At 38.7% G+C, this 22,819-nt stretch overlaps 12 protein-coding genes across 12 annotated transcripts; 7 read left to right on the top strand and 5 right to left on the bottom strand.

The window, feature by feature from the left end:
• The first annotated feature begins 1,131 nt into the window (after positions 1-1,131).
• Positions 1,132-1,734, top strand: BDF20DRAFT_898404 (uncharacterized protein). The gene is made up of 2 exons (XM_053082610.1): positions 1,132-1,544; positions 1,630-1,734. Exons 1-2 carry the CDS (start codon positions 1,246-1,248, stop codon positions 1,661-1,663), a joined length of 333 nt encoding a protein of 110 aa, XP_052931565.1. The 5' UTR covers positions 1,132-1,245; the 3' UTR covers positions 1,664-1,734.
• On the bottom strand, positions 1,712-4,395 carry BDF20DRAFT_898394 (uncharacterized protein). Its single transcript, XM_053082609.1, has 9 exons — positions 4,200-4,395; positions 3,990-4,123; positions 3,486-3,867; positions 3,255-3,401; positions 3,087-3,180; positions 2,876-3,015; positions 2,484-2,765; positions 2,320-2,401; positions 1,712-2,225 (listed from the first exon to the last, which is right to left on the bottom strand). The coding sequence occupies exons 1-9, from the start codon at positions 4,308-4,310 to the stop codon at positions 2,062-2,064; spliced, it is 1,536 nt and encodes a 511-aa protein (XP_052931564.1). The 5' UTR covers positions 4,311-4,395; the 3' UTR covers positions 1,712-2,061.
• An 840-nt stretch (positions 4,396-5,235) lies between these two features.
• On the top strand, positions 5,236-8,080 carry BDF20DRAFT_965056 (major facilitator superfamily domain-containing protein). Its single transcript, XM_053084968.1, has 7 exons — positions 5,236-5,526; positions 5,639-5,742; positions 5,900-6,086; positions 6,251-6,890; positions 7,025-7,204; positions 7,291-7,312; positions 7,406-8,080. The coding sequence occupies exons 1-7, from the start codon at positions 5,378-5,380 to the stop codon at positions 7,600-7,602; spliced, it is 1,479 nt and encodes a 492-aa protein (XP_052931563.1). The 5' UTR covers positions 5,236-5,377; the 3' UTR covers positions 7,603-8,080.
• A 119-nt stretch (positions 8,081-8,199) lies between these two features.
• Positions 8,200-9,656, bottom strand: BDF20DRAFT_828742 (mitochondrial carrier domain-containing protein; the record flags this gene model as incomplete). The annotated part of the gene is made up of 6 exons (XM_053078267.1): positions 8,200-8,583; positions 8,654-8,815; positions 8,896-9,024; positions 9,093-9,191; positions 9,282-9,492; positions 9,577-9,656. The coding sequence occupies 6 exons, from the start codon at positions 9,654-9,656 to the stop codon at positions 8,200-8,202; spliced, it is 1,065 nt and encodes a 354-aa protein (XP_052931562.1).
• Positions 9,657-10,335: 679 nt separating this feature from the next.
• BDF20DRAFT_898370 (uncharacterized protein) lies at positions 10,336-11,296 on the top strand. The gene is made up of 4 exons (XM_053082608.1): positions 10,336-10,435; positions 10,524-10,559; positions 10,619-10,758; positions 10,830-11,296. The coding sequence occupies exons 1-4, from the start codon at positions 10,356-10,358 to the stop codon at positions 10,910-10,912; spliced, it is 339 nt and encodes a 112-aa protein (XP_052931561.1). The 5' UTR covers positions 10,336-10,355; the 3' UTR covers positions 10,913-11,296.
• A 331-nt stretch (positions 11,297-11,627) lies between these two features.
• On the bottom strand, positions 11,628-11,970 carry BDF20DRAFT_898363 (uncharacterized protein). Its single transcript, XM_053082607.1, has one exon. It carries the CDS (start codon positions 11,939-11,941, stop codon positions 11,675-11,677), a length of 267 nt encoding a protein of 88 aa, XP_052931560.1. The 5' UTR covers positions 11,942-11,970; the 3' UTR covers positions 11,628-11,674.
• A 1,865-nt stretch (positions 11,971-13,835) lies between these two features.
• BDF20DRAFT_898357 (uncharacterized protein) lies at positions 13,836-14,668 on the top strand. Its single transcript, XM_053082606.1, has one exon. It carries the CDS (start codon positions 14,048-14,050, stop codon positions 14,480-14,482), a length of 435 nt encoding a protein of 144 aa, XP_052931559.1. The 5' UTR covers positions 13,836-14,047; the 3' UTR covers positions 14,483-14,668.
• A 1,325-nt stretch (positions 14,669-15,993) lies between these two features.
• On the bottom strand, positions 15,994-16,158 carry BDF20DRAFT_790275 (uncharacterized protein; the record flags this gene model as incomplete). Its single annotated transcript, XM_053076177.1, has 1 exon — positions 15,994-16,158. A coding segment is annotated over one exon (165 nt), but the record flags the coding sequence as incomplete, so codon positions are not given.
• Positions 16,159-18,238: 2,080 nt separating this feature from the next.
• BDF20DRAFT_801895 (uncharacterized protein) lies at positions 18,239-18,421 on the top strand (the record flags this gene model as incomplete). Its single annotated transcript, XM_053076405.1, has 1 exon — positions 18,239-18,421. A coding segment is annotated over one exon (183 nt), but the record flags the coding sequence as incomplete, so codon positions are not given.
• An 870-nt stretch (positions 18,422-19,291) lies between these two features.
• Positions 19,292-20,262, top strand: BDF20DRAFT_828533 (uncharacterized protein; the record flags this gene model as incomplete). The annotated part of the gene is made up of 2 exons (XM_053078257.1): positions 19,292-19,729; positions 19,804-20,262. Coding segments are annotated over 2 exons (897 nt in total), but the record flags the coding sequence as incomplete, so codon positions are not given.
• Positions 20,263-20,346: 84 nt separating this feature from the next.
• Positions 20,347-20,850, top strand: BDF20DRAFT_898341 (uncharacterized protein; the record flags this gene model as incomplete). The annotated part of the gene is made up of 1 exon (XM_053082605.1): positions 20,347-20,850. A coding segment is annotated over one exon (270 nt), but the record flags the coding sequence as incomplete, so codon positions are not given.
• Positions 20,851-20,916: 66 nt separating this feature from the next.
• Positions 20,917-21,223, bottom strand: BDF20DRAFT_898337 (uncharacterized protein; the record flags this gene model as incomplete). The annotated part of the gene is made up of 1 exon (XM_053082604.1): positions 20,917-21,223. A coding segment is annotated over one exon (165 nt), but the record flags the coding sequence as incomplete, so codon positions are not given.
• Positions 21,224-22,819: the final 1,596 nt, after the last annotated feature.

Below are 22,819 nucleotides of genomic sequence, written 5' to 3'. Positions count from 1 at the left end.
GTTCGTGTTATGTATACTTGGCTTGTATTCAAGGAGTTTCGAATATTCGATCCATGCGAAATATTTGCCCGAGAGCTTCTTTGCTTTATTCTATAGCATCAAGGTGATACCAGAACTTTGACGAGTCGTGTAAGGTATACAATGCACAAAATTTTTTTTTTTCTTACTGGAAAAAGAAGAGAAAAAATAAAATGGTAATCCGTAACAGCCATGTGCGTAAGCATTATTCACAGCAATTTAAGATCGATACAGTGAAAATTTGGGCAATATGCGATGAAATCTAAATGACAGCAGCTACAGGTTTATACATACTTCGGAGTTTTGTGTAGCAATAAAATAAACGAATGGCCTTCGCTTTCCACGTACGCGAGATCAGATACGGTATATTGATCGACATTAAAAGCTTAGTTATTTGTGATACCTACAGGTCAAATCAAAGAAAAATCTGACTGGTAATTTGCAATGCCTTTTTAGTCTACAGAAAACAATTTTACAAGCCCTACCGAGAACCCACGCACAGTCTTTTTTTTTATTTTTCCTTGCTCAATCACAATCATCATAGTATTTTATCGCTTTTCATTTCGCTTTAAATAGATGTACCATTATAAATGATACATACATCAAATCAGAAACTATCACTACTGCTTTCAAAATAAATTGACAAAAATTAACAAAGAAGATGAAGGAAATTCTGTCTGCCTTCCTTTTCTACTTATCGGTTATGTATTGTTCATACCAAATATGGGTCTCTAAAAAAAGAGAGGCCAATGCGGAAACAATCAAAGATGCACACAGTCTATTGAATGCGGGGTTTCGTCTCGTATACCAAAATGATTTATGGCTGAAACCGGATCCGGGGAGATGTGGTGTCGGATGAGTGACCGGGATAAATCCTACCAAAGAATAAAAGACCACTGATCCGATACCTTCACTGCCCACGTCCCATATAAAAGAAGGCCATACTCCACCGCCAATTTCTATATTTCGTAGTTTTTGGGAAAGATTTGAGAGCGGTATCTTATTGTTCATCAATTTTGGAACAATAAAATTTCTATGGGCATTAGGTACTTTTAAGAACCCCTGCAATACGTTTTGGGACCAAGTTACAGTATTGCAGGAGAAGAGCCGGAACCAGAAACAGATTCTGAAGCACGGTAAGCAGTAGTTGTTAAGGTCAGCGGTGGAAGAGTAATAAGCAGGTGTTATCAGAAAAATAGTAGTACTATATAGACAGTAGCAGAAGACATGGAACTAATACGAACGCATTTTTCTTCATCTAAATTCTGTTGTCTATTGCTATTGGCATTACCAGTCATGGCATACATATATTCCCAGAATAAGAATAATGTGTGGAAATCATACCACCAAATAAGCTATACACCCGTAATACTGACAATAAAATCGGATATTATCATGCATACTTATGCTTTGTCTAAAAATTGGATAAAGAAGGCTTTTAAATTTGTCGGTCATACCAAAGACGACAGACGCAGAAAAAAGCATTTTTTTACACATGGGAAAAAGAGCTACCATATCGATGTAGGGTTAGTAGATACCGAGGAGACTGTCATATAACCGAGCCCTGTTTCAATTTTACTCAAATAGTAGCTCGCTGCTCTCTTCATTTAGAAATATCCAAGAATCTTTTGTCCTTTTGGTATAAAATAATTAGCGCATAATCGTGTTGCATCTTAATCTGCGTTCCTTTTCTAGCTTATGTTAAGAACCAGCAGTATGTTATTACAAGTAACAAGGCACAACCCGCTCATAGGATACTGCTTCGGCAGTAGGGTGAATAAACTGAACACCCTTGGTGATTTGGAGGAATACTACCGAACAAATGTTCTTGCAACGGCTAAATGAAGGGCGTGCGTGCCTTTCTCTTACTATATGTTTGCCAAAGAGCGAATGTATTCATAATAGATCATATTAAGCTTTTTTGATTCTTGACTAAGCGTCTTTTAGTTGAACATCAAAGTGAAGAGATATAGAAAATAGCGACACTCATGTTATCACTGAACCCTTTGATAAGTTCTCCAAATGACTATATAGTCCACGAGTTTATTCAGGGAGTACTTTGTAAGGATTCATAATTCCCTTTGGATCTATTGCTCTTTTTATTGTTCTCATCAGTTGCAGCTGTGTAGCAGACCTGGCTCTGTGCATGTACTGCACTTTGGCTACACCTATGCCATGTTCAGCCGTAATGGAGCCTTTATTTTTCACTATAACAACCAACAATCCAAATCGATGAATTGCTTTTTTCCTCCAATCAAATGTTCCATTTGCGATACATAAATCGATTGCTTTTTTACTTACTTGCCCAAGAGAATATAAATTCGTCCATAAGCTTCAAGCCATCACTGTCAGTTTTGTTCAAATTAGCCATGATATGCAAATTCTATCAGAAAAATCATGTCAGATAGGTTACTTTGGGAAAGGAAGGCGACAGTTTAATGCTCTTAAGGTCTACAACAACTTACACCATCGCCTACATGTCCAAACCCGATCAAATTAGAGTAGACTTTTCCAGGCCCGAGCATATCCTTCTTTGAAAAATACTCCTTTGTATCTTTCACTAACTTATAAAGTAATGGTACATCCATAGACACATCGTAAGTCAAAGCAACACCACTCTTGGAAATGGCTTCAGGGATTTTTTCGCGCCATGCCCATAAAGTTTTTATTTGGTCACTACTCTGCGCCATAACACCATCTAGAGCAATATCTTTCTCCATCAGTAACTGGATGTATTCCAACAATTTCTACATTGTCATATGTAGATCGAGACAAAAAAAAAAAAAAAAAAAAGTGAGAAAGATGTCAGCTATACGTAATACGTTCATTTAATAGTAGTAGTAGTAGGTTGACGAACCGTTTCATCATGTTCACGTTTACTGCCTTGTGTTTCTATGAGCGCGTAAAAGGCATGCTTCCCTTCAAGTGGGTATTTAGATTTTTGCATAAGCTGTGACTTTACAACACCAACAGAATCTTGATCCCAAAACTCAAAGGCTATGGTTTTGCATTTAGAGCCTTGTGTTTAGAAACCTTTTTTTTTTCTCTCTCTTTCTTTCTTTCCTTACCTGACAATATCTCTGTTAAATGGTCTTTTGCCAGAACGAACGCTTTTTGTATTGCTTCGAAACTTTCCAGCGCGATCAAGGCAACATTCACAGCCTAAACTCAATGTTGTCCATCCATTATTACATAAAGTTATATCATCCATTCATCAAATCGCACTTAAATCATACCTTTGGTCGTTTGGGTGTCAAAAGAGAGACACCAGTAATGATACCTAGTGTTCCCTCAGCGCCTATGAAAAGCTGTTTCAAATCGTATCCTGTATTATCTTTTCTAAGGGTGGATATGTTATCCAAAACCGTTCCGTCAGGTAACACCTATTATGATGGGTAGAGAGGGGAAAAAAACGAGCCCATCAATTACTTGGAGCTTATAGTATAGTATGAATGTATCTAGCGTACCACTTCGAGCCCTAGCACATTACCGTGCAGGCTTCCATACCTCATCAATCTCAACCCTCCTGCATTTGTACTAACATTTCCACCCAGCTGACATGATCCTTTTGCACCCAAGTCCAAAGGAACCGTGTACCCTTTCGGTTCCAAGAATTGATCCAGTTGCTCCAAAACAACGCCGCAATCGACAATCGCTACGCCTGAAATAGGATCAAAGTGTCGAATCTTGTCCATTTTTGACAAATTAATGATGACTTCATCGAATACGGGCACAGCTCCTCCACTGACGCCTGTATTTCCACCTTGAGGAACAACGGCTATTTGTCTTTCATGACAGTACTCTAAAATTTGTGATACTTGTTTTGTAGTTTTAGGAAAAACACATAAACTAAGTAGAGAAACCTGGTTTATTATGTTTTCTTCTGTAAAGAGACAATGGTTGGTTCTGTCCGCAATTGTAGAAACAAAGGAACTAGGTCACGGTGGGGATTATGAGTATTGAGCACTTACGATGACGATCCACGATAGAGATTAAACCAGTCAGTGTTGAGATGAGCAATGGCAGTACTTTCAGGATCTTTTTCGTAAATCAGATCACTTGAAGTTAAAAAGGTCCGCAAATGCTCTACGTCCTTATCGGTTATCTGAAGTGATATGGTTAATTTTGGTCCATTCAACAAACCCAAAATAGGGTCGTCGTAAAAGTGGCGATAAATTTACTTTAGAATAGCATGGATTTCTTTTGAGCTTTGGATACTTTGTAGAGGTGAATGGAGCTAATGGTTTGTTTAAACAAGCTTTTGCCGTATGAAGCAACCGTCGCTGCAACATATTATATTACGTTATGAGCGCAGGTAGTTGTCAGAAGGATGAGACAAGAATAGCAAAGCAGAAAAGAAAGAGATTTGATTACCGTACCACGTCAAGTCATTTGAAACAAGCTTTTTTTCTATCTAATTGATTCATGATAGCACATTTTCTAAATCTTTGTGTGTCCATGAGAGTCTACAAGAGGCATATCCGTTATTGCCTGATTCATAATTTAATTGGTCACTTATTTATGCAACCATCAGTAAGATAATACTGCACACTGTACACAAGTTCACTGACTAAGATACATATATGTACATGTTTATGTACATATATCTCAGATCAAGAATGTAGACGTTTTGTTCACTAACTGATACGCTACCGAGTAATGAAATCAAAAGCCCTTCTATCAATTTCTACAAGCATAAAAGCTTTTTGTCATGTGCAAACCTGTTTTGTTTTTTTGGGCAAAAGTAACTCCGGAAACACAGTAGTAGAATTTTTCTTCTTAAACAAGACAAAATGCCATACATGGTTCATCTGCTGTTCAACTTGATCAAAAGTGGCTGGCTTGAGACTGTCGCCTTGTTGAGTGTTCGTTCTGTATTGTGCCTGGAAATGCCACTACAGCAAATCTCCTCCACCTGTATTGAATAGTGAATGATGGATTCTCAATTGCCTGAAAGCTATTACAACCGTTAGAAGCGCATTGGATGCTGTTCACTACACAGGATACAAATACCTTCCCTGTCGTTTCTGTCTATGAAAGGAATTTTATTGATCTGAGAGACGTTGGACTGGTGCGTTTTTTTGCGTAACTCAAAAAATCTTTTTACTTCTTTCGGCCTTCCCCTGAATTTCGATGAATGGTGTGCCTCGATTTGAAAGCAGAAAATAGAAATTGAATCAAAGGACAGTGTCATACATCCTTGCTGGTTTGATAGAGAAAACTTTTTTTTTTTTTTTTTTTTTTTCTTTTCTTATATATCTCTTTCTTTTTTCTTAGTTTTTTGTTTTTATTTGACTTTTTGCCTTTATCTCCTCCTCTCCCTCTCTTTGAGAAATCACTTTATCTTATAAAAGTATTCATGACAACAGCAAGTTCCTCCGCTTTGACGGAATCAAACAACAACACTAACAACAATGGCAGCAGCAGTGGCACCAAGATATCCTTGTGGCATAGAGCTCGACGTTCTCGCTTGGGTGTCGCATGTGTCGTCGCACTTACTCTATTTACGTAAGGCATTGATTAGAATTCTACAAAAAAAAAAAACATTTGATCTGTATCACAAAAGTGGGAACAAGGTTATTTCAAGCAAAAATTTAGTTAACCAATGATAATATATTAGCGATATGTTGGTGTATGGAGTAGTGATTCCATGTTTACCAATGCTTGTTATTGAGCGGTTAAAGGGAAATTCGACCATGGTGGGACTTTTATTCGGGTGTTACGGTAAAGAACAAAGGATACTCTAGAGATAGACTATGGAGGCACACACACCCATCCATACATACACACATGCAGAGAGAGAGAGAGAGAGAGAGAGAGAGAATGGGTATATATGACTAATACTCACTCCCCCCCCCTCCGTCCTCATGGCCTTGTATAGCTTTTGGGTTACTTGCTGCTACACCTGTGTTTGCCATTTTATCCGATCGATACCAAAACCGAAGATATCCAATGTTGAGTGGCATGATTGGGTTGGTCATTTCCACCTTGTCTTTCGCCATGGCAGATACGTATACTTTACTCATTATGGCTCGGGTAGCTCAAGGAGTGGCAGGTGGTGCATCATGGTCAGTAGTGACATTCCAGATCTTTGTACACATATATGCAAAGGCTGTAGCCGTGAGAAAGAAAAGGATGGGGGGACGGTCGATGGGAGGGGCTATATTACTGTACAGCATTCTAGAACCTTGTACTCAATTGTACCCTTTTTCTTGTGGTGGTAAAATAATAGGACGATTGGTCTAGGCTTACTTGCTGATGTGTTTCCCACCAAAAGCTTGGGTGTGGTCATGGGAAGTGTACTAACAGCACACACAGTAGGATTTGCGATCGGGCCCGCCGTTGGAGGATTCTTGTTTGAATATGGAGGGTTTGCTGCACCCTTCCTCTTTTGTGCGGGTTTTGCTGTCATCAATTTTATAGCTATTCTTTGGCTTGCCGAACCGGAACATAAGGCTGAGGATGTTGAACATACGCAAGATCATGTTTCACGCGCTCAAGAAAGTATTCCGCCATCGCCCACAGCAGCAGCAGAGGAGGAGGAGGAAGAGGCAGGAAAGATACATGCCTACCCGTTTTCTGATGAAAATACACCTTTGCTCCATAAAGCAAACGACAACACGAGTCATACAGACAGCAAGAAAAAGACAAAGACGCCAGTTACCATGATAGGATTATTAAGGAACTGGCGTATTATGTCATGTGTACTATGTACAATCGTTTGTTCTTCTGTCTTTGCCGGTATTGAACCAGCATTGCCTATTCATCTGACAAAAACATACGATGCATCTGCTTCTGTTATCGGACTCATCTTTGTGGCCATGGTGATTCCGGCCTTCTTAGCACCCGTCATTGGGCATCTTTCCGACAAGGTAACAAGGATCATAGGAATGACATAGACAGATGTAGAATAGAGAAACGTGGATGGAGAATATGAATGCACTGACCGGGCCGTTTCCCTCTTCTTCTTCTTCTTCTTCTTCTTTCTTTCGAACCCTATATACAGTTTGGTAGGCAATTCATTTCTGCTACTGGCATGGTGATGATGGGTGTGTCATCACCTTTGGTAGCTGTTCATTTCTCTGCTATCTATCACATTATCCCTCCTCTTATGCTCTTTGGTCTTTCTTCACCGGTGACACTTACTCCCATATTGCCAGAGATGGGTGAAACTGTCAATGAAATGGTAACGTCTATTTGCATTGGATAGCGATGTTTGTGAATAAACAAGCTAACAATCGTATTTTTCCCCGTTCCTCCACTGTTTATTAGGGTGGTGCTGCGTATGCTCAAGGTACTATGAATAAAAATCAGTATCATCTCTTTCAGAAAAAAAAAAAAAACCCCCAACTCAATGTTTTCCTTTGTTTCTATATTAACGTGATAGTTTATGCATTGTACAACATGGCTTACTCTATTGGTATGTTTGTGGGTCCTGTCATTGCCGGCTTTATTATGTCGGCGAGTAACTTTAAGATTCTGATGTTGATATTCGGTGCTGCCAACATTATTTGTAGCCCTATTATGATGGATTGGGGAGCTGTGTATAGAAGTATCAAATCCAGAATTGCGAGGGCGTTTTAATGGATGGAATATCAAAAGAAAATCATACTTTCGTACAATATATACTTTATAGAACGATATATATATATATATATATCCCAGAGTAACTTTTTTTTTAATGTGTGAATTATACCTACTTGCCTGTAGAGCTATCCATTATATACGAATACAAAAAGTAATGCTTTCTTTTTGTTGGCAATAGACGTCGTAGACACTTGACATCTCTATGTCTTCTTAGGGATTGAACAATCGATAGAACAGTTGTCCGAGTCTTCTTCATCTTTACATTATGATGAAGCTGGCTTTTGAGCCCGATAGACAAACTTCATTACCATCACCTACTGTAATACTGTAAAGAGTAGGATTCTTGACGAAAAAGTTGAATAGTGACAGTACCGAAATGCTTCATGTACAGCGTTTTATTTGAATTGATGATTACTTTTTTGACTATGAGAAGTGGACGGAGGGGTATATATACATGTATCAATAGGAATGAATGAAAAAAAAAAAAGAAAAGAAAAAAAAAGTATGCAGTATGACTCTAATGATTTATAGAACAAAGGACATTGGGTATATGTGGTGCACTGCAAGATAGCCGGAAGTCATAGTTACACTCTTTTACAGCTTCAACAGGTTTGTCACAGGTTCAAGATGAAATTCAGAATCTTTTATAGTTGTCATAGCATCTTTTGCTAACTCAAACATGAGGAAATACACTGCTCCTGAGGGACCTGCTTTCAGTAAACCAGGAACGATGCCCTTATATAAACCGAGGAAACCTTCTGTTTGCACAATTTTGTTGAGACATCGAAAGATACTTTTCTGATGTGCATAGTTGGGAATGGACGAGACGGCGTATTCAGAGAGATGAGGGCCCTGTACTTGTAATCTTTTTCTAACGACATCAATAGGAAAGACACCTGTTTTACTGACAATGCCTGCTATGGATCCACATAGCATGTCTGTCACTCGTTTATGGTCGTTTGACATGATGTTTTTCTCCTAAGAATAGATAAAACGTCAACATTCTTCAGATCCTACCCTCCTATTTTTGTCTCGTGCTTTTTTTTACCTGTAATGCGCCTGCCATGGAACATAAACTTTCATAGCTGAAAAACATGAGGCCCATATAAGGCATAATTTGTACGATGGAAGAACCCAAGCCTCTATAAAATCCGCGCATACCTTCATTCTGATATATATCCGACACAGCATGCGAAAGACCATTGTAAACCTGAAACAGACAAGTTGAGATCATCAGCTATCTCCTGCTTCTTTCTTTTCCTTTTTTTTTTTTTTTTGGCTCCGAGACACTACCTTATCTTTTCCTTGTATTGCAAATCGAGTTCTTAATAGATCAAAGGGATATGTCACTGCGGTAGCAAAACTACCAGCCAACATACCCGAGATAAAAGGTTGTAGCGTTGAATTCAATAGGTTTTGCTAAAATAAATACAATATATACATGTCTAGCAGAAAGTTCTTGACGACGGACGCAAATGGATGGTTACCTTTCTTAAATAAGTGTCTAAATGATGATAGGCATAGAATTGTGCTGCTCCGTAAGTTACATAGAGCCATTCTGCTGATACATTTCCTTTGAATAAAGCCTAGGATATTCCGAAATGAAATCGTCAGTTTTGCATTGTTATGGTTTTTCTTATTCTTTGTTTGTAGGAGTGTATGCAGTTCGCTCTAACCTTAAATCCTTCTTCTTTAATAATGACTTTAAAGGGTTGAATGATGCCGGAATATTTAGGTGCCGGATTTCTTCGTACAAGAGGATGTTGATAATGATGATGATGATGATGATGATGATGATAAGGATGGCGGATAATCCATTTTAGTGAATAGGGCTCAGATTGAACCTGAAGTCTGATCTTTACAACGTCAAATGGTGAAATGACAAACCTAAGCAATCAAACACTGATCAGCCATTTCAAGTCTTGCGATCAGTTTTCGTAAAAATTCAAGCGTCTGTTCAGTTCCGTTTACCTTGTGATAAGGCCTGCTAAACCGCCGCATAACGCCGTCTCATTCGCGTTTAGTTTCGAACAAGTGATATGAGATACCATTCTTTGAAAAAATCAAGGTTAGCATCAAAAGACGAAAAAAGAATAAAGAAAATGTTCCTCAATCAAAAAAGTATTATACTCAGAAACAAGGGAAAATCTGGGGTAAAAATAATAAATGTGAGCCAATGAGATTAGACTTTTCTATTCCTATTGTTCTGACAACCAAAATGAGGAAAAAAGGGGGGACGGGAGAAAATGGACGTGCTGTGACAATCAAGAGTTCAGAGAAAGACCAGATAACTAACTCATCCACTCATTCTAATGACGAACGAAAACAGAAGATGGAACTACTGGCAATCCGTCTTGGCCGTATTCGATTCAGCTGCCTTTCTAATGGAATCGCCTGTGAACAGTCCTACTTGAGGCAACTGCGAACAACTGAAGCGGACGACGAGACAATGGATCCATTGAATCTTGAAAACACACCCCCTATTGTTTATTTGTATAGAATAATGAATATACTCATGTTGTTCACACACAAGACTGATTTTTACTTTACATAAAGAAATCATGTAGTTTTAAATAACCAATGTTGTCAATCTTTAGAAAAGCGAGTCCTTTTAACTTTAGTATGGAGGTCGTGGGAGAGAAAGGGGGGGGGAACGAAAAAACTATAAATACTCTACAAAATTTTGCGCGATTATAAGAACCTTTCTTTACCTTTTCCCTTTCTTTTTTTTTTTTTTTTTTTGGCCACGCATGAATTTTTGGATGAGACGAGTGGGCTTAATTGCCCCCTCTCTCCCATTGCATGAACCCTGTTTCCGTAGTATGCTCTGGTACTGTGGTTTTAGAATGAACTCTTATGCATATGTCAAATTCCATTAAAAGAATGACATAGCTCACTCGATACGCTCCAATTAACAGCCATCAGCGCCATCTATTTAATATATACAGACAAATGTAAGTGTTTTTTAGTAGTTTTTTATATACTCTCCTTTCTTCTAAAACGCCATATATAGACTTGAAATGCATCTGTACAAACAATATTTATTCAAACCACAAACAGTGGCTGCATATTCCGAACAGGATTTTATTGTCAAGTTCTGGTCGTATGCTTTTGAAGAGGTTTTTTCAGCAACGGTGGCCTGTGCCTGCACTGGTAAATTAAAATGGATGATCTTTGAAAATGTCAGAATAAAGTATTAAAGTCATAGGTCCTTATTTCATTAGGGATACTCACCCGAAAAAAGCAAACCAAGGAAGCAATGAAAATGAAGACTGCTTTGCCATTCAATGAATACGAAGCAGTCTGATTCATCTGTTGCCTAGTTTGCTAAAAAGGGCCATACCAAGCAAACTGTACAATGATAAACTGAAAGAAGTTCTCATATCAAAGTTTCATTTGAATAATGCACTTCTTTCTGGTCTTTCACCAGCCAATGCTATTATTCCGTTAATTCAAATCATGGGTTTCAACTGCCAGTTGAATGTCCTAAGATACGTCGAAGGATTTTACATTTTAGAAAATGTTTATTCTGTCTTCTTCCCCACCACTCACCACGATATAAGGGATAATGGTGTTGTATCCAAGATACAACTATACGTCTTAAGCTACAGAACGACTTCAGTACCTGCTTTATCATTCTCATGATAGTTTTAGTTCAGTTGTATTAATAGTTGAATACCCGTTAATAACCCCGTTTCTCGTATAAAAGTATCATTCTCAACAAACTTGAATAAAGAGTATCTTTGTTGTGTCTGGTCATTTTACTGTCTTATTTTATTTTTATAAGTCTTTTAAAGTAACTGGATATATCACCATCAATTAAAACGACAGTTTAGCAGAAATTATCTGTCATTTGGATGCAGAATAATAGCAAAAGCTTCCAAAATAATCATAAAGAATATTGTTTCAAGCCTCAGAAATTATTTGAACTAAGAGTTTTTGCACATAAAAGGTTCTCCCTGTTGAACTTTCTCTTGACGACCGACCAAAAAAATAAACCATAACTATTTTTCAAGGCTCATGTTTTAAGTAACACCTTCAGAAGTATGGATTTTTAGCTTTGAAATTGCTATTTCTTTGGTTTGAAAGAAACACGATTAAGCTCCGTATGGCCCATTTTATTGCAACCATTTAACCACCAAATAACACCAGTTCGAAACATTTTCAGGAGAATTGCAGCTATGAAAAGTGAGACGTCTAGTGAAAGCGTTCGTTTTCGTAGATTAAACACATTATGAATCACTTTGGCTGCAGCGACCGTAAAGATGGGAATTGTATGAAGGATGAACCACCTTATACCAGAATAGCAATAAGAAGACGGCCAATTCAGTTTCATTTATTTCGATTACCATATGAGCACCAGTGGTTAAGACAAATATGTTTGGCAAACCGTTGTGACCTACTCATTATTAAGATGAAGCAGTCTTCCTCTTACTATAATACTATTGGTTTATCAGCTTGACGTCAACAAAGCATAAATAGACTATATTTTCCTCTAGCTACAAAGAGTTTCAATTCATGTGTTATCATTGCCTGTCATGGCGAGTTATTTATGTAGCTGAGTAGGAGATCTTTGCTCAAGATAAAGCACGTCAGACGACCTCTTTCCCTGTGTCAACACAGTGAAAGCATTCATCTTTCGGATACACTTAAAGCGACCGTGTCTGTCCCCCCTCGCTCTGAGATCCTACATTTGAAATATGCTCCTGTGGCAGAACGCCTAACAATGGACGCTGATGCACCCACTCGTTATTTCCAGGCAGTTTTAAAGTGTCCGATGACGACCACCCATACGGAATGTGGTATTTGACGACTTGAGAGTTGAATATCACTCAGTTAAAAACAATAAAAGCTTAACGAGATCAAACTAGTAAGTCTTTATTTTGAAATCAAGTTTAGTTCAAAGAGAAGAAAAATATCTACTGCAAAAAATTTAACTATCTTTTTCATATTGCGGAACCGAGAAACAGACAGCTAAGTTATTCTACTCAAAGAAGACGTACGTCTTCTGAACCGTAAAAGAATAGAATTCTCCCTTGAGGAGATGACGCATCTACCCGGAGCGGGTGGACTTGTAAACGTATCCATGGCTTGATCTAATGATCATGCAACTAACCTATTTTCCCGTGCTAACCATTATGTAGCACTGCTTGCAGGAAAATAGAATTAATTAGGAAAATAGTATTCGTGTGTGGTGTTTGAGTTGAGTGAACAGTTATTGTAAAGGATGATCACAAACTATTATCTCGTAATCATTCTTTATGCCGAAGGCAGAGAATAGTACTTATAACCTATTATACCTTGGAGTTGAATCAATATATCCTGCATGTCCATATATTCATTCTACTATATATCCTATGTCATATAGTAACGTATTATAGCAAAATAAGTAAACTATATATCCTAAATGACAACCTGTTCAGCCTTATACGAGGTAGCTAATCTCGTATAAGAATCATCATTTATTCTATATTCGTTTCCTACTCTACTTTATATTATTTCAGCAGTAATGAGGTGTGAGGATCTTGTATAATTTGTATACGAGTTCTCCACATCTCATATGATGCTGTCAACTAAACACAACACTTAAATCACGGTACTCATATATTAGAGTTTATGTAGTTTCTAATTATTTCTCGTTTGCAATAGTGTATAATTCATCTTTATCCTTCATAAAGTGAATTATATCTTTACTATTTGTATATCATCTACTCTCAAATACGACACGGGAGTTAACTCTTACTATCTGAATAAAGAGATAGATGGCTCTAGCTCCCTCTCTGCGGTTTAGCTCGTAAGGATGATGAGTAAACCCCCCCCCGTCCGTATTGCATCCTTAAATACTTGACACATTTTCAAAGGCGGCTGATAAAAAAACACCCAACGCGTTTTTATATCTTGCTTCAAGTCATCCTCTCTTTCTTTCTTGTTTGCAGAAAGTACCAGCTTTCTATCCCCAAGATCACCCAACACGACAACAAGGCAGCTATTTTCATTATTTTTTTTTTTTCAACTGCTCTGCGCTCTTCACCCATTGCTGTAACATCTGCTTTTCATTCACAAAGAATACTCGCATTCATGTTATCCAGTTTTGCACTGGCTTCCATAGAGAACCCAATCAAATCAACTGTTCTGTCCCACATTTTCATGTGACTGGCCCTTCCATTTTGGAAATGGCCATGCTGAAAGAGAAAAAGTTCCCCTGTGGGTTATTATCCTTCCATTTTTACCCCACTGACAAAAGTCTGGCCGATTACTAGAAAGCATAATGACAACACCATTCCGTCAAGGCTTGAGTATGTTTTATATTCCATTTCTAACGCCCTTTTTGTCAGAGTGCTGTGATTAGAAAATCGAGTTTAGTAACCAATAGACTGGGGTTTGTTCCCCCCGTTTCCTCTTCTAAATAGACAAAGTATACCTGCCTAATATCATCTTTAAAATGGTACGGTCATCTGGACTTCAGCCTAATCAAGTGGCCTTCCGAGTTCCACCCAGCTGCAACAAATTCGACATTCACTCTTATTTAACCAACATTTACGGTGTGAACAACATTCAGGAAGTGCGTACTATGAATTACGCCACTGTTTACAAAAAGCGAGCCAACAAAAGATTCGATAAAGTACAGTCCGCCTACAAAAAAGCGATCGTCACGCTGGACGCACCTTTTCAGTACCCTCCTGAACCAGAATGGTGCAAGCTCGATCGTCAACAATTCGATGCCGCCAGGAAGTCAAGTGCACGTAAATTGAATGGCTGGCGTATAAGATTGACAGAAGAGGAGCGCATCGAAAAGAAGGCCTTGGATAAGGCTGTGCAAGACAGAGCGGAAGAGGAACAAAATGTAAAGAACAAGAAGAACAAGAGCAAGAAATAGATCATTAGAGGAAGGACAGACATGAAGAATGCCTTTCATTTTTATATTGGAGGGGAAAAATACCAGCCCAAAAAAATCAACCCTTTCACCTTGTTTGTACTCATGATTTTTTCCGTAGAGTCCTTTTGTAAATACATACAACATTGAAGATTGTAAAAAAAAAAAAATGAACTTTTTAACCTATCTGTCATTCAAATGTTGTGTGTGCTTTCAGATAAAATTTAACATGTCGCTTACGTAAATACGAGCCTAGTCGGACAGATGTATCCTTGTCCCAGGCCCGACCTAAGGAGAAGCAAACGGGGTGACGAATGCTACATTGTCTCTAAAGTAGACTCAATAGTGCTTTCTTTTTCTCACAAAATAGATTGAATTTGGTATATGAAAGTGATGGTATATCATGACGAGGTACCCCCTTCTTTCATCATAGAACTTGTTTCCAATAAAAACAGGGTCCAAGCCTTGATTGTATTGAGTTGATTTCTCACTAAAACAAGCTTTGAGTATAATGGAAACGAAATACAACCACAACAAAGAGGATGTTGGAGAACACGATGAATAACTGTCATTCCATTTTATTTTGTTTCTGTTCAGTTTGAAAATCAATCCCAATGGATGAAGCGTCTAATAAAAATACGAGGTGGTATACATGTATATACAAAGTGTGTCTGTCTACCTAAAATAAAGAGGGAGGGGAGATAGGTTGAGAGATGGGGGGGGGTATCTATAGAATCGAGAAACAGTCAATCTACGCATTAAAGAAAAAGAGATCGAATAGAAGGAAGGGTCGTTGCAGCAGGAGCTGTTGTTGCCATGAAAGACATGCCTTTGTCTCGTGGATGTTGCTGTGAAAGAGGGGCCATCAAAGTAGGCAAGCCGCAATAAGAGGTAGTAGCAGATAAGGGTTTCAAGAGACTTGTGTCGTTACTGAAACTAAAGGAGGGTTCAATGGTAAGAGGCGGTAATGGAGACGTAGATGGAGCAGAATGATAATAAGGCTCGGCAACAGAACGAGGGGAGGATGCCACCGAGGAGGAGGAGGAAGAAGAGGCTGTCGTCACGGAAGAGGCGTCTGAAAGACGACGAGCAAGACTTGGTAGAGAAGCGCGATGTGGAGGAAGCTGGCCTGTCTTATGGGCAGCAGCACGGTCAAGACGTTCTGCTAATTTCTCTTTGTTGGCGAGGTCAGCCTTTGTCACACGAACACCATGATGTTTATCCAAATGACGGACCAGTTGACCTTTTCGCCAGAAGGATTTGAAGCAGCCTTGGGCCAAACAGTGGTGGAGGACAGAAGAAGAAGAGACACGACGGTCACGGACTTGACGCTGTTGGTCTTCCATTTGTAGAGAAGTAGGGGCTGTATTCGTGGTGGTGTGACGACTCGTATTGGGTGCGAGTCGAAGAATCGAGCAGTGTTGTTGCTGACGAACATAATCTTGTTCTTTCGCTACATTCTGTTGTTTGGCGGATTTCCTCCTGCGACGAACGGATATCGTGCATGGCGAGGTATGGACACGCACATGACGTTGTAGTTCGTCAGAGCGAGCAAATCGTTTGTCGCAATTCTCATACGGACACACGTGAGGCTTTTCTCCAGTATGTGTTCTGACATGACGAACTTTATGCTCGAGACGATAAAATGACTTTGCGCAGAAATCGCATTTATAGGGTCTATCTTCAATGTTGTTGTTGTTGTCGTCTCCCATGATGTAAGACGTAGATGCAAGGTTTTTTCCCTTTTTGGGTGAGTGAATAAGTTGGTCTGGTTTTATAATGGAAGAGGAAAGAAAGGGTCTGTAGGGGTTGTTACGTAATAAGTGATAGGAAAGATCGAAAAAAGTAAAACGCTGGGGGGAAGTTTTCTTTCTTTTTCTTTCTTTCTTTGTCCTCCTTTTTATACCTTTTTTCTTTTTCTTTTTGTTTTTTTTTCTGTTCAATTACATGAAAAAGGCTGAAAAAGCTGAACAAATAGCGGGAATTCCTTTTGCGGGTCCTCAGGGATCAAATTTCTCACCGGTAAAACAGGGAAAATTTCCAAAAAAAAATTACATAAAACAGCCCCACTTTTTATTTACAAAAATGACCTTGTCTGAGTTGTCGATGCACGTTCAGCTTTTTGGCTTTTATTCACCTACTTACAAGTCCTTTTTTTTTTTTTTTTTAACTAAAAAAGCCCGTAAAGGACGTACGTAAGCAATCTTACTGAGTGTGCTTGACAACTAGCGTAGTGGTCAGTTATCAAAGCGCATGCACAAATAAAGCGGTGAAAACTAGCTGCTACTGGGTGCGATTTTCCCAAGCGTCTTTTTGCTGAATTCGGGTGTTGAAAGGGCTTTTTTCTTTTTTTCCATAAGAGAAACAGAACCACAAAAAAAAAGAAGGGCGGGGAATTGAGATAAAAATGAGTTTCCTAATTAAGCAGATGGATAGGGATCAATCGCACCATTATGCTTTTTCATTTCCACTGGTTTCACTGAAAATGATTGGCTGTTGAAGGCCAGTTTAAGTAGCAACTATTCCATAAAGTGTGCGACGTTCAAGGTAGGTTTTTTGTTTTGTTTGCATTCGACTCATTTTGTATGTTGAGTGATGAAAAGGTGAAAGGAGGGCGACCTGATAAGCCGCCATTGAGAGAATTATTTGAAACCTGAAAAAAAGCTTTGAATTTTGGCGGGTTTTGTCTTATTTGATTGGTCAAAAACGATAGGGTTTCCTGAATTTAGTATGGGATTCAAAATTTATTCCTTGTCTCAGCCTGGACAGCTTACATAATCTTCCCTGAGAAATTCAACAGGGACCTTGAGTCTCATTACGTAAGTTTATCCTTACCCGCTTCCGTGTGTGCAAAACGTTTGGTGTTGTTCACCTAAAAGTTGGATGGGTACCTTGGGCATCGTACTACCAAGAGGAACGAATGACAATGAGTCAAAGTGCTACTACCCTCGTGCTTATTGCAAAGAAACTTATTTTACTTATAGCACAATAAAGCAGGACACTTGACCCTACCACAGACAAAGCCGCAAATTTGAACCCTTTCTTCCCTATTTTTTTTTCCAAACTGAAACACGACTTATATCATCATAGCAAAAACATGAGCTACTGCAAGTTATTCTATGCGTTATTATAGAGCAGAAAAATAAAAGGATACTACTTTTTGCTTGGAAACGTCCAACGATCTAAAATATGAGGTGATTCAAACAAGTTGAAGCTACAAAAAGCTTATTGTAGGTTCAAGCGTTATAAGGTTTGAGCTTGACAAAAGAGAAAATTCATTGGCTATTTTTCCCAGATTACAGTATTTTAGGTTTCATAAGAGACGATTTCGAAAATTTTGTGGACGAAGTCGGTACCTTAATTGGGACGTTTCTTTTTCTTTTAGTGGACTATAGATTTTTGATTTTAGACGAAGTAGGCTTTTATGGTAGACGAGATATTTTGAGTAGATTTCTTTTGCTTTAAAATAAACACATCCCTGCAACATGGATTACATAAATTATAATCCTGCAAGTGAGCCTATGCTTTCCGAAAATACTTTTGCTATGGACTTGGATGAAATTGCTGTTACTTTCGGGCAAATTGAGAAGATCGTCGACTATGATGAGATGCAGCGCGCGGCGCCCTGTAGTCGATGATGCGAAAATGGAAGAAACTGTTGAAGAATTAACAACAGAATTCAGCACTGTCGCATTAACAGATAAGTCCAAGAAGCGCAAGCAATATAGTGAGCACAGCATTAGACGGTTGATTCACTTAATCCAAGAGGCTGGGCTTACAGTTCCCAAAGCTGCGGCTGAGTGTGACATTCCGAGGTTCACCGCTTATAAGTTTTCAGATCAGTGGAATGTTAGTGATGGTACAGTCCTTCCTGGTAGCAAGCCAAGAACCGGCATCTCTCGACCAAAGAAGCTTTTTGCAGAACATACTGAGTTTCTTATAGCATTATTTGATGCGAGACCTTTGACAACAATTGAAGCTGCAAGACAGGAGCTCTGTGCCAAATTTGAAGGTTTGAGTAGACGTCTCAAAAATCTGGTTTGTACTCTCCATTCATATGGCAGCTTTGTTAAATCCAACGCTAAATTACTGTATCGGATCAAATTTTTCAATATCTGCGTATTTTTAAATGTGACATTAAACGCGTAAATCATACTGTTATTATAAATGTTGTTAAACGAAATGTTATGTTGCCAAAATTTAGTGATCATTCTTATCTTTCACCTTTTTCAATTATTTTCTTATCTTCTTTTTTTCTTTCACTTCATTACCTTCAAACCAACGTTATTTTCTACACACATGTACAAGACAATCATCATAGATAAAATCAATTCAGTGAAAGAAAATCATACCAAGAAGGAAAATCCGCCCGGTAATGGCATATCACTATACAGTGTGTAGTTTGAGACATTAGTAACCTTATTGTACACTTTTCAGAGCATACCAAATGTAAGGACTGTAATGATTTGGGTCACTTTAATAAAAATTACCCGGGATGCAAGTACCATAAAGCTATATCCGCCGATGATGGTAAGTTGAGCCTCGACCTGCCTTTAGCCACACAAGCCAAGTAATAGACCATCTCTTCCACATATAGTTGGGACTCGCAATAAGAAGAGAAAACAGAGCGCCAGTGTTAAAGCAGAGAAGAAAGCAGTGAAAAAGAAGAGAACAGCATCACAGGCTGTAGAGTGTTCCAGTTGTGGGAATGATGACCATGCTTCTCCTCGTTCGCCTCTTTGTCCTAATCACATACAATCAAAGGACGAGGCCATTTCATCTGTCCTTGGCCATGATTCTACTGTTTTTGCGAGGAAGCTTCCTATCGACAGTGCCGTTTTACCACAGTTTCGTGAAAAGTTCAAGGAAAAGGTCATCTCCTGCTGCAAGGACATCAGAGCTATAGTGTTTCGCTGCCAGCTATTTGTTAATGCCTACCTCGTGCATAATAAGAATGCCATTCCTTCAGAAGTCTTCACACAGCAATTTTGGTATTCTGTTGGACAACTCGTTACGGGCAAAAAGGTTACTCACAAGAAGGCGCTGAACGACGACATCAAAAATTATTTTGATGACTTTAAGGAAAAGCATCCGACAATAGTAATCAGTCAGAGTTTCACTAAAGGTTACAGCCACTGTCTCACAGAAGCCGCCAAGGAGATAAGCGTTTCGTATACTAACTCTATTGTTGAGCTTTTTGAACAACGAGTGCTTAAATATCTAACCTATAAGCTGCAAAACATGTTTGTTGTGCGTATTGTTATCACTACTATAATTTCGATTTCTTAGTTTCTAACCATTTGTATTTACTTTATAATAATCAGAGCATGAAGAAGACCGACGCAGTGGAAATATCAAAAGAATACTGCTACCAAGTAATTTGCAAAGGCGAACCCAACTGGCCTGATAGAATCATGCTTAGTAAAGAAGACAAAAGCAAGATAGAGATGCTATGCAAAAGCTTTGAGAAACTTATAACGGAAAAGGTTACGCTGCTTTCCTTATCATCCGATCCCGCCAAGTTTACCAAAGCATTATGGCACATCCTATCCTCGTATGAAAAGGAACATGACGAACATGCAGCTTACGATGTCCGTAGATTACCGTTACCGAAGCGCTTCTTCCCTTTCCCTCTGCCTTCGCTCCATTGGCGTTTCATCTCCATAAGCGTCAACTCGCTCCTCCCATTCATGTTTCCCGGTACAGCTCCAAAAGGCTATACAAATCAACTCGAAAAGTTTTATCAAGTATTCAGCTTCAAAAAGATGGGATTTGATAGGTAAAAAAAAAAAAAAAAAAAAAAAAAAAAAAAGGTTTGGCAGAAATGTTGTCATTGGTATTTACTGAATTTCATTTTTTGTGACAACAGTTGGAATGACCTCAAGACAAGCCAAGAGACCCTATTCCGTAATATCGTTCGCTCGGATGGCTTCACTGTCGACTTTATTTTTAGTAAGAAGAGGAAATCAAAAGAAGAGAAAACCATTGAAGACCATCGGTTGACTTTGGAAGATTTTGATTATGCCGAAATCGAATCTGGTTACAGGCCCTGCTTCATTGATCCCGGGAGAAAAGACGTCTTCACAGCAGCGATCGGGCTGGATGATGAAAAGCACCAAGTGCGAAGATGCTCTACCAAAGAGTACTATCACATAACTGGTAGCACCAGGTACTCTGCAAGGCTAGAGAAGAAGAAAGCGGACAAAATCAAGGGCATCGAAAGTGATATGCCAACTGCCAAGACAGGCTCCAAAGCCCAATATCACTGTTATGCAGCATACATCCTACAGCACTTGGAAGTCTTGTTTTCTTTCTACGGTGATGACACTGCCAAAGATCGATTTCATTTATACCAAGGACGGAAACGTGCAGCAGACAAAATGGTAAATATGCTAGTTAATGGCAGTACAAAGTATAACGAGGATCTCAGATTGAAGAAGAGAGAAGAAAAAGAAAAGAAGGGCTCAAAGAAGAAGAACAATGGCAAGGCGGTTTCTCAGAAAAGACGAAAAAAGAAGAAGAAAGGAGCACCAGAGAAAAAGAGTATAGAAGAAGGGACATCAAAAGTTAAAGTGGAATTGGAGAAGAAAGATAGGTAAAGTTCATAAGCAATCATCATCAACAACTTATAGAAAGTAACATGTTTTTTGTAATAGTAGTTCAAATGCCAAATGGAGGCCCCAACCCTTCAATGTCGGTGATGTCAAAAAAGTACCTCTCATTGTATTTGGCAATGGTATGTTCGCTAAAGACAATGTCGCATTCAAGGGTCACCGATGTGGAACGGTGGGTGTTTTGTGGCGTGCACTCAAGCGACGTGAAGCAAGCGGAGACTTGGTAGTACTTGAAATTGATGAATACAAGACATCCAGAATATGCTCCTGCTGCTCTAACGATACTTTGGAGAGGTTGAAAGGCGTTGAGACCTGCAGTATACTTGTTTGTAAGACATGCCATATACTGTGGAATCGAGACGTCAATGCTGCCAAGAATATGATGAAAATTAGTTGTGCTATTTGGAAGGCTCTAGGAAGGCCAAAAGAATTCACGCGGACAAAAATATAAAAGCATCCTCTCCCTCAATATCGCTGGAACGAACCCAGTTTGATAATTACAGGTAAAAAGAATGAAAACCTTATACTTTCTAGTGTTGTGCAAACTGTCTAACATTTTATTCTTAACGGTCTACTATTATCTTACATCCGCTTAAACTTAATTTCCTTATCGTCTAAAACTTTTGTGTGTGTTGTCCAAATCTAAAGTTAATAAACTGTATTATGTTTTATTCTGAATTCAAAGAAAGCATGAAACGTTCATTTTCGTCATTTGATAATCAGCTCAGTTTTAATGGCTTATTTTCCCTGATATCCTGGCTGATGCATTTTTTTACTTAAAAGACATGATTGGTGTAGAACGTGCTGCTTGCTCTAACTTTTCTTTTTTTCTTTAGCCAAGAACAGCAATAATATTCTCGTGGTCTATCGTAGTTTTGTGAAACGTATGTAAGGAAGGTAGAGCCTCTTTTCCCAGTAACCAAGCAAAGCATCTTCTTGCATTTTACCATGCTAATGTGGCTAGGCTTGATTGGTATAGGTACTTGTAACCATGTCATACCATTATTGCTTGTACAAACCAAAGAAAGTGGACAAAAAAAGGTCACATCCATGAATAGAAGTGAACTTTGTGAGGTGGACCTTGTTGTCCTTATTTCAGTCCCATTATTCGTATGGCTGCGCTGTTTTCTATAAAGAAACACCAAGATGCATATCCATGAAGCAAAGATAAAAACTTTTATAGCGTGACAAACGGACCAAAACTTATATCCTTCATCTCGCTCCAATAAGTCGCCAAAAATAGCTTATCAGAAATCCTTCTTCTTTTATGTTCATCATAAATATGGCTGGTCGCAAACTCCATAAACCAACCCTTTCCTGATGTCTACCGTATGAAAAGCACTGCAGTGTAATACAGTAGAAAGGAATTGAATAGTACTGCTTCATGTCAAGTACGAAAATGCAGTGTTGGCAAGCGACACATTCAGCCTGATTTACAACTTGTATAAAAATGCGTCAAACGCTATAAAATGCAGCGTCCGTAGAAAGCTTGCAAAAGCGTTTAAAAAAAAAAATACTCTGCCATACTTTCGGACCAGCCCTTGACGAGCTTGTGATAGACGGATACCATAATTCAATCCAAGAAGACTTATACTCTTTCTCATCACATATGTTATTGTTCATCAGCGCATTGACTAGAAGCGCTTCTTTTATCCAGATAAGAGCCATGATGACAGTAGACCTGCTACCTATACTTAGTATAGATCTGTAAGAAAGCTATTCATCC

The sequence above is a fragment of the Mycotypha africana genome, assembly GCF_025528875.1.
Source record: "Mycotypha africana strain NRRL 2978 chromosome Unknown BDF20scaffold_13, whole genome shotgun sequence".
Taxonomy (NCBI): domain Eukaryota; kingdom Fungi; phylum Mucoromycota; class Mucoromycetes; order Mucorales; family Mycotyphaceae; genus Mycotypha; species Mycotypha africana.
This window is presented reverse-complemented; position numbering and strand designations above follow the sequence as displayed.